The sequence below is a fragment of the Mesoplodon mirus genome (assembly GCF_964341445.2).
Source record: "Mesoplodon mirus genome assembly, chromosome: 19".
Lineage (NCBI taxonomy): Eukaryota > Metazoa > Chordata > Mammalia > Artiodactyla > Ziphiidae > Mesoplodon > Mesoplodon mirus.
This window is the reverse complement of record NC_138995.1, coordinates 44,760,771-44,770,539: the sequence shown is the minus strand read 5'-3', so window position 1 is coordinate 44,770,539 and position 9,769 is coordinate 44,760,771. Positions and strand designations below refer to the sequence as shown.

General features: G+C 48.4%; 1 protein-coding gene across 3 annotated transcripts; it reads right to left on the bottom strand.

The window, feature by feature from the left end:
- Window positions 1-351: 351 nt before the first annotated feature.
- POP4 (POP4 homolog, ribonuclease P/MRP subunit) lies at window positions 352-9,267 on the bottom strand. 3 transcript variants are annotated; one of them, XM_082606792.1, is made up of 7 exons: window positions 9,032-9,267; window positions 7,258-7,310; window positions 5,375-5,598; window positions 3,911-3,988; window positions 3,670-3,731; window positions 1,877-1,978; window positions 352-882 (listed from the first exon to the last, which is right to left on the bottom strand). In XM_082606792.1, the coding sequence occupies exons 1-7, from the start codon at window positions 9,036-9,038 to the stop codon at window positions 746-748; spliced, it is 663 nt and encodes a 220-aa protein (XP_082462918.1). In that variant the 5' UTR covers window positions 9,039-9,267; the 3' UTR covers window positions 352-745. The 3 variants fall into 3 exon arrangements, with proteins under 3 accessions (XP_082462918.1, XP_082462917.1, XP_082462919.1); XM_082606791.1 differs by lacking the exon at window positions 9,032-9,267 and adding an exon at window positions 8,958-9,023; XM_082606793.1 differs by lacking the exons at window positions 3,911-3,988; window positions 9,032-9,267 and adding an exon at window positions 8,958-9,023.
- Between the last annotated feature and the right edge of the window lie 502 nt (window positions 9,268-9,769).

Here is a 9,769-nt window from a genome sequence, read left to right as displayed (position 1 = left end):
TTGTAGGCTTAAGCTCCCCATACTGGAACAGGCTTCAATAAGCACACCTAGGCCCGGCATTCTGCCTTTGTGGTTCACCTCAGTTCGGACTCCCGAATGGGCCCTAAGTCACTTATCAACTTCACCACTTATTCCTCTTCAGCTTTCTTGAAACAGCAAAGTAAACCTCAGGTCAAAGAGTTCGACAGCAGGCATGATTTAAAGTGATGTATCAAAGAAGCAGGGCACCACTGAACTAGTGAGACACGGTGCCTGATGACAGAGCAAAAGTAAAGGCACGAGCCAGGCACAGCTCAGGCCTCCCCTTCCCTTCCATCCTGGCGGTGCTGCAGGAATCACTCCTGTAGCCTGTTCATGCCCACATGCATATTTTATTATCACATAAACAACTCATTCATCATAGAACATTCTGAAAACACTGAAAAGTATGAAAAAGAGAAACCAAATAAACTCACTATTCAAGTCAACCTGTGTTAATTCCGGTGTTTTCTGCCAATCTTTTCTGTCCATGGGAGTAATACAAAAACAAGAGCATCTATAAAGACACATCCCTGTGGTCCCTGACTTCTGTGCTCAGTACAGTGTGCTCCTTCCCAGATGATTAAACGTCCTCAACTCTGATTTAGACTGGCTGGAGGTGGTCTATAACCAGAACTGGCCCAACCATCTCTTCCCTGAAAGGTGGGTAATTCAGGTTGTTTCCAGTTTTTCGCTGTCATAAACGATTCCCTTAGGCAGGAAGAGCTCACAAGTCAATTGTTCCCTTTGCTTTGAACTTCTTCGCAGACCGCTCGCTTGACCGCAGCTGGAATTTGCTCCCATAAATGTAGGAAATAAAGCCATCCATCTCCACAGTGAACACAGAGTTTAGCTTGGGGATAACTAAAAAAAAGCAGGAGAAAAAGGATGAGGGAAAAAATCCTGGCAGTAAGTTCACTTTTGTGGAGACTATTATTCCCAAGATGTTTGTATTAGAAAATACAACAAGCTAATAGGAAAAGATAATAAGAAATAGAGGAACCCACAAAGGTAACAGCATCAGGATTAAAGGGGATTATTCTGCCAAAAGGCCGATTTATTCACATTTTAAATATAACTCAACACCTAGTTTTCCGGGTCAAAGGCTATGAACCAAACTCCCAAAACCAGAAACCCCCAGAAAAACTGCCAAAAACAGGTCTTGCCGCATAACTTTCAGATGGACTCACGGCTTTATGCTTACTGGGGAAACTTGTACACCACTTACTGAGGTCTAAAATGAGAGCAGAAGAATATAGAGGGGAATGGAACAAAGCAACAAGAAAACCAAGCTTCAAAAAATTAAAGGAACAAAAACCTCCCACTGTGGTTTTGAAATCTCTGGATTCATGGGCAAGGAGGGGGTGTGGAAATCCTGACAGACTGGCCGCTCGTCTCTGCCAGAGCAGTGAGCTCTAGCACACCAGGCAGATAAGCTTGCACTTGCTTCCCTGGGACCCAGAGAATCACCACCAAGGGCGCTGGCTCTGGGAACTCCAGGGGCAGGTGCTACCTTAGCTTCGTCCCTGCTATCTGTCTAGCTGCAATCCTCTGGGAGGCAGCAGCCTTTGGGCAGGTGGAGGGTCCCAGTCCTGGAAACAGACCCAGGTGCCTGGAGGCACAGCCAAGCAGCCCCTCCTCCCCTTGATCACATCTGGCCAAGGCTGCTGGCTGGGCTCAGGAGTACCTCAGGGAGAGCCCTGGGTGCTGGGATGGTCTCTGCAGGCTTGGAATGTAAGGTCAGCAGGTACCTACCATCTGTGCTGACTTGAAAGGCCAAACTGAGCTTTAGAGCCATGAGGAAAGGGCCGATAAACCGGCTGGGGAGGCCACAGCCCACGGCGATCCAGTTACGTACCTTTCAGGCGGTCTTCTTTAGTGATAATTTTGAAAATGTGCTTTGTTTCCTGTAGAAGGATTCCTGTAATGCCCACATAGGAGGGGCATTTGGATTTTGTAACTGCAAAGGAAAAGGGTGGTTCAGGGCTCAGGCCTCTGTGGTGTTAGGGGAGCCACAGGCAGCCAGGCGTGCGGGGGCTGTGGGTTCTGGTCCCAAACTTGAACCAGCAGAGAAAGAAAGACCACCCACAGGGGCAGGGTGAGGTGGAGGCTCCTTGGCTGGGCAGGGACCAAGAGGGATGAGAACCTAGGCTTCCCAATCCCTTGGTGGTGGCTTTATAGCCTCTGTGCTCTGATAAGGTGTCCTTTGGAATGCCTGCTGCCACAGGGGTCCTGGGCAGGATTCTAGAGCCAAGAGGTCACACATGTATCTAGCACCACCAAGGCCCACAGTCGGGTTGCTCTGGCAGGGCCAAGTCTCACTTACAGGACCTGAATGAACGCCTGTTCATCATGGTCTTCCCAGAACGTCCTGAACTCTGAACAGAATGGGAGCCCAGTATAGGCCACCCAGCAGTGAGCTGCCACCACAGGCAGTAGGCCTCTCACCTCCCCCAACCTATCCCCCAATGTAGTCAATACACATTCACTGAATGCCTCCTGTGTGTCTGGCAGTGTCCTAGGTAGGTGCTGGGCACAGTAGTAAGTCCTGCTCTCACGAAGCTGCAGTTCTAATAGGGAGAGGGGTAATGTATACCAAACCAGACAACTGTATTTTCTGATAGTGATGAGTGCTATGAAAAAAACAAGGGCAGGGTAATGGGGTGGGGGGTCATCTTTAGCTACGGTAGACCCCTGGGAAGTGACATCTGAGTAGGGACCTGAATAATGAGAAAGAATCAGTCCCTGAGCACACTGAACTCTCTGGGCAGAGGGAAAAAGCAAATGCTAAGACCCTGTGGCAGGGCCAGGCCTGGTGAGAAGCAGAAAGCAGGCCAGTATGGTTAGACCTGGTGCCCAAGGAGGTTGGACAGGCTGTTTAGACCACAGTAAGGAGGAAGAAGGGACACAACTTGCTTTCTGTTGTAGAATCTTCACTCTGGCTGCCTGGTCAGGGGAGGAGCAGTGTGTCAGCAGGGAGAGGGTTAGGCAGCTTTGCAGTAACCCAGGGGAGATGGTGGTGGCTTAGATTTGGGTGTTAGGACGAGCTAATGGATTAGAGGTAGGCAATTAGGAAAGAAGAAATGTAGATACCTCCTAGGTTTTTGGCTTGAACAACCAGGGTAAATAGTGGTACTGTATTAGTGGCACTCAGTAGTACTCAGTGGTATTACTAAAGGTGATTCTCAGTGGCAACTTAGATGATGAAGGCCAGGGGAGGGGCTGATCTGAGGAGAGGCCCAGAGTTCTGTTTTGGATAAGTAAAGTTTACAATGTCTACTGCACGTCTGGGTGGCTATGTCCAGTAGACAGTTGAATTCAAGGAGTTCAAGGGTAAGGTCTGTGCTGGAGATGACAACTTGGGAACTGTTGGTCCACAGCCGACATTTAAAACCATGGGGCTGTTCAAGATACGAGGCTGTGGGTGAGTGCCAGCAGCTGCTGTGTCCTTTGGGATACCAGCAGGGGTCTTCTGTGTGGAGAAGGTACACAGAGGCCATTTAGAGTATCCAACGAGTGGCCAGAATTGGCTAAGACAGCTATAGTCATCGTCCACCCGAAGTGCTGCTGATGTAGGGATATCCACACAGCAAGGACTTGTCACTGAATGATGGCTTGGCCACCCAGATGATGTGCTCTCAGGCAAATTACCTGAAACAATAGCGCCGTGAAGATCTGCCTTTAAAAGCTTGGCCTGAATCATCTGTGGCTGCCTACGAGGTAAACAAAAGCCCATAATGTATACCATGATAATGAATTCTGAAAGAAGTAAACAGGTCTACAAACTTCCGCAGCCAGGCAATGCTGATAGCAGGCTCCGGAAGCTGCATTTACAACGATCCTAAGACTTGGGCTCTGCCTCAAAGGGCAAGGCTTCAGAATTGTAACTCACATGTCTGGTTTGAGACCATTGCACAGATCCCGGATGTACTGTTTCCAGAGTTCATGCAGAGGGAGAAAAAGACTGTATCTGTGGCAAAGTCAGATAGAGGTAAAACGTTAGGCAATGTGAGCTTGGGATTATAACATCCAAAGAGCACAGAGCTTGGCTTGATGCCAAGGACCATGACCTGGATCACTGGGGCCTGGGTGCAAATCCTAGTTCTACTCCCGATAACCACACTAAAATCCAGTACTTTCACCTCTCAAACCTTAGTTTCCTCACGGGTAGAACCCTCTCAAAGCTAAGTTTTTGCTAATGAGAAGAGGAAGGCATTGCCTTCCTTTGCCCCTTCATCCTTCCTGCTGGTTAGATGCAGGCATGACAGCTGGAGCTCAAGCAGACATCTTAGACCACGAAGGAACACCTACAAATGGTGGAGCAGCAAGGACGCACCCAGGGCTACACTCCTGGTTGTCTGATGGCCATGGAACTGCCTACCACACCAGCCCAGGATGGTGTTCATCTAGACTTCTTTTCACAAGATAAATAAACTTCCATCTTATTTAAGCCACTGCTATTTTGAGGTTTTCTGTTACAGGAAGCTGAACCCAGTAAGCCCTCAGTAAACAGGAGTTACTGGTTGTCATAAGTCCCTGTGCAAGGTGACAGGGTCTGTCTGGAGGATGAGTGAGAAGTGGCGGGGTGAAGGAGAGGGAGCAGGTGAGACGACCCCAAACGGGCCTTCCTGGTGCTTCACAGGGAGTCTATTTAACGAAGCTACTGGTTAGAGAAATGAGAACCTCAGGTTCAAACCCAAAGTGGACTCTATTGGTGGGGACATGGGAGAGGCACACCAGGGGCAGGCAGCAGTCCCTTCCTCCTCCCAAAGCCCAGCTGATTTTGTGAGAGGGGCCATGAACAAAGTGACAGACTCTATCTTGTGGGATGTGGGAGGCTGTCTGGTTACAGATCTTGGAGCAAAAGCATACGAACAGTCCTAAGACATGTAAATGCCGAATCGTGGCCAAGGAGGGATGGAGTGCCAGCTGGAGGGAGGAACATATTCTCCCACAGAGAGTAACGTGTCTCTTTCAGAAACTTCTCAAACATGTGGGCAGCACGTTCTTTGGCAATAAGACCCCAATGGGTGATTCTGTCTGGTGCTGTTAGAAGCTACAGAGATGTATGTTAAGAAATATCAGTTTCTCTTTTTCTAAGAAAACTGAAAGACAAATAGTCTGTTGCCCATGGCTTATGGCACTGGTCTTATTAGTTAAGGATAGGACAGAAGCCAAGCAGAAAAGCCAAACCCAAACAGTCCGAATTGGTAAAGGAAGCCTGCCCCCTTGTGGCAGAAGTGGGAGAGGCTCTCTTAGCTCAAGCAGAGCAGGGGCTACCTAGCTTCCCAAGTCCATACTCAACACAAGGAAGACTAAGTCTCTGGGGTGGAAAGGCAGGAAAGGCTTGCCATACCTCTGTTGCTCTGGATTAATGTCAAAGAGCCGCAGCTCCCTCCTCTGCTTGGCAGAAAGGCCTTTAGATTTCTTTCTCTTTTCCTTCCGCTTCCGGTGAGGGAAGTACTCCAGAACAACGGCCTTGCGTTGCAGGTGGTCCTCCTGGGCTTGTTGGCTCATGCGGGGCATGCTCCGCTTCAGGAAGGCCCTCACAAAGGCCTCGGCCCGCTGGGTTCCTAGGTGCTGCATGAGGACAAGATGGTGTGGTGCTCACAATTCTGGTTGGGGCTACCCAGACCCCCAGGCCCTCCCACACACCGCTGCAACAGCAGATGGGCCGCCTTCACTGACCCACCTATCTACCCACTGAGGCTCACACAGCCTCTCATCTGCTGCGTGTTTGCTACCCCCAGCTGGGCAGATGTGAAAGTCACATTCAAATGCCAATTTGTAACTGCCACACAAAACAGCCACGTCAAACTCCAACCTCCTACCCTGCCCTCTGAGGTTATTCTGAGGATAAAAACAAAACAAAACAAAAAAAAACAATAAAAAAATTAAAGCAAAACAAACAAAAAAACCATTACCTTTGGAAAAAAAGACTTCTCTCATCCTTGAGAAATGTATGACAATGGTATTTAAACTGTCATGATCAGATGAAGGCAAGCTCAGAGTAGAGCCAGGCTACGGCCTTGGAGGAAATGACCCAACACTAGGAAAAACGGCATGACCAAGCACTCCGGGGTGGGCCCAGCCGCAGCAGGTAGGGATTTTGACATTGGGGCCATATCATAATACTCTTTCCTTGAGTTTCCAGCCTGTGGATGCAGCATGGCTATTTTCCTGGTCTGCTCTGGCATCACTTGAGGAAATAAACTGTCAGCGTATCTTAGCCCCATGTGTTCACTCTTTTCCACATAGAACAGAGCATCACATGACTGTGACTGAGCACCTGCACTTAGAGAGGACTTCTGGGCAAAGTAACAATCATAAATTGTGTGTAATTCCTGAAGGAACAAGCATCACTGTCTCTCAAGTTGGAGTTCCACCAGTCTATTCCTCATTCTGATGCTCTGCCCTCATGTTTGCCACAGCCCTGGGGAGCACGGTCTACTGAGGTCCTCCCTCTTAACGGGGCCATTTCCTGGACCTTTGCTGCACTAACTGGGCTGCAAACACCTTGCGGCTAATGTGTCAATAGTAATCAAGCTCTCATTTCATGGGCAGAAGCAGGCACGTGGATGGGTGGGAGGTGGGGATAAAGGTGTGATACACACGCTCTTCATGGTAGCCCATGGTAAGGAGGGCAGTAAGCTTCAGCTTTGTACTTTTAAAAAGTAAAAATTCATTATTATCAGTATTATTACTGTAAAAGGACACTTGATTCTTTAAATACCTAAGTGGCCCATCTTTCATGGAGAAGTCAAATTAAGGTGTATCAGTCTTCCAAAATCTTGATTTCAAAAGCAACTCCCTCATTATGAGTCACCAATGAAGCTTCTGCCAAACTGACAAAGAATGTTTGTAGCACCCAGATATGATCCATCAATTACACTTATGAAATGTGATCTGACTGCCCTCTTCAGGAGTGAAAGGGGCACAGTAACAAGGTCAAATGACAGCGCTTGCCACGGCAGGTGTCAGGTGAGCACAGCCTAGTGTCCCCTACACAGGGGAAGATGCCACAGATCAAGAAATCCCAGTTAACCAAACTTGACTCTGGTATAATGGGAAAGGAGGCCAGCAGAACAACACACCCTGATTAAGCCTAACATGTCTGCTGGAAACATGAGGAGTGAAATGTGGGAAAGGACATCTAAAACAGCACTAACGGTTAAGAAGCCACTGAGCCATCTTTGTCATCACCTCTGTTGCTCCCAGACCTCCTGCCAAGCACTGTACCTGAATGTCGAACTGTTTTGCATCTTTCTGAGAGAAGGCATGGTAGATCACACCTGGGGGATTTAAAGAAAACAAACACGAAATGATCAACTCTGTTGGCTATGGCTATAAGACCTAAGACTTTTATAACTAGGAAAATAACTATGCTTATTCAGAGACAGAAGATGAGGGCAGTACAATGAGCACAGCTTCAAAGCTTTCTGATGCCTCTTGCCCTACCCTCCAGGCACATCTGTGCTAGAAGTTCCAATGGTGTGCCTTAAAAAAATGCTTCTCAAACATGAATATGTGTCAGAATCTCTGGGAACTTATTAAAATGTAGATTCTTGGGCCCCACTCTCAGATCCTGCATTCCTAACAAGTTCTCAGATGCTCCTGAAGCTCAGCAGACAATACTTAGAGTTGCCCTGGTTTAAAATACCACAGGTTAGCAGCCTGAGCAGTTGCTCTAAAAGTCTAATGACGTAACTCATTTAAAAGTTATGTGACAGGGCTTTCCAGGATGAAGATAGTTGGAACTATTACATTTTGTTTACTGATAGATGTTTAAAAAAGACTCTTCACATTTTAATATCTAGGAAACTGAGATGTATTATAAAATTGATGGTGTCCTAAACTGATAAAATACAGTAGATCTTTCTTCAAGCTCAAAATACACATTGCTCAATGTGGTTTTAACCTTTAAAAACTCACACTCCTGTTTCTTAATTTGTCTGAAGAAGAAAACCATGGCATTGGGGATAGAACATGGGTGTGAATGGAATAAGAATGAGACAAAGGTCTGGTTTAAGGGCCAAAAGACTAAAAATTTGGTTCACGCTCTATAAATTCCATCCCAGCTCGACTGTGCTTCCCTGAGTACATTTGAACCAGCAAAGGTTACAAGTTTTATAGAGTCTGGTTCTCTCTCAGATGGAAGATAGGGATTAAAACCTGTCTGTAGAAAGCAACTTGCAGGGCCTGGACCCCAGGAATGACTCTGTACCTGTCACAGGTGACTTGCATTAGACCCAGAAGTCTTTTTTTTCCTATAACAATAGACATCTAACAGTTACTGAGCCCTCATTGCTTGTCATGCCCCTGATTAAAAGCTGCATATATTTTATCTCATTATACTTTCTGAACAATCCTTTAAAGGAGTTATTATTCCTATTATGCACTGAGAAAATTGAAGTTAAAATATGCTGAGACACTTAACTTGATCACATAGGTAGGGAGTGGCAGAGGTGGAACTCAAAATCCAGTTTTGACGGTGTCAGGCCCCTGCCTCTAAATGCCCTGGGTGCTTGCTCCCTTCCTTGGCACACCTCTGCTCAACTCTCAAAGCTTTGGGCTAGTGGTATCAATCCCCAGCACGCTCCCTGCGCTTTACACCAGACAAGGGTGATTCACAGAACAGCAGGCTGGGCAGGCATCATTATCAGTACCTTACAAAAGGGGAAACCGGGTTGCACAGAGGAACAGGGCCTTGACCACGCCAAGAGGGAGACAGTGGCCAAGTCGCGCCAAGCCCTTGGGCCGACCTCTAGCACCACTCACTCACTACTGAGCAGCCCCCGGAGAGAACCTGCCTCCAGCTCTGACATAGTTCAGAGACTAGGCAGGCCAACCGGGACTCCGGGCCACAGTTACACTTAGGTAAGGCGGGACAATTTCCACAGCAGATCCGTTCGGACTCCGCAGCGGCCCTTTTCACTCACCAGGATCTACACCTAGTCTCCGACTCTTTAACATCCCACCCCTCTCCAATTTCGTGACCCTCAACACGGCTTACTGTTCATTCTCGGGCCGCTTCCGGTGCGCTCTGTTGACGTCTTCTTCAGGCGTCGCTCACTCTTTACCTCTCTCTACTTTCTTCAGCAGCCCTCGACCACCACAGCCTCTCTCGTCAAAGTTTGTGGTGGAGAGGCTCCTTCTGCCCGAAGTCGCGCGGTAAGCTAAGCTGACAGACTGACACGCTCCTACCGGCATCAGGAGCCACAAGCTCCAAACTCGAGGATGGCGCCGTCCGTGACGTCACCGACGCGCGCCGACTTGGGGTGGCGCATGCGCCTCGGAGCGGACTCCGCAGCGCGGAGAATTACTGCGGGTTCTGACACTGCCACTCCTTGGTGGGGCTCTCTCAGTGTGTGTTTTGTAGGCGAGGGAAGGCCAGAAGAAGTAGGGTTGGAGTTGGGGAGTGTGGAATCCTTGTGAAGGCCCGGAATAGAGCGAGGCGAGTCGACTTGGAGAGGCCAGAAGGGGGTTGGGGACCAGGGGAGGGTGGACATAGGATGGGGAGGGTGGTGGGAATGAGGTCTGTGCGATCCCTAATCGTGCTCTCTACACGTCAGCCGAGGTACTGAAGTTGGGATAGGAGGCTTACGTTCTTGTTTTGTCTCTGCTGCTAGCTAGCTGTGTCATCTCACTTAAGGCACTTCGCATCTTTGGGCCTCACTTTTCCCGTGTACTGTGTGAGTGGGGTTGGACTTGATAGTCTCTGAAAGTTTTTTTGAGACCCAGCATATTAGTT

What these genes read in the sequence shown, in the direction of transcription:
- POP4 (XM_082606791.1), bottom strand. Translation starts at nt 8,991, where the DNA reads ATGTTAAAGAGTCGGAGACTAGGTGTAGATCCTG. An exon ending in CAAAACAGTTCGACATTCAG is followed by an intron (nt 5,599 to 7,257) that starts GTACAGTGCTTG and finishes GTCCTCATGCAG; the next exon opens with CACCTAGGAACCCAGCGGGC. An exon ending in TCACGGCGCTATTGTTTCAG is followed by an intron (nt 1,979 to 3,669) that starts GTAATTTGCCTG and finishes TTTCCTTTGCAG; the next exon opens with TTACAAAATCCAAATGCCCC.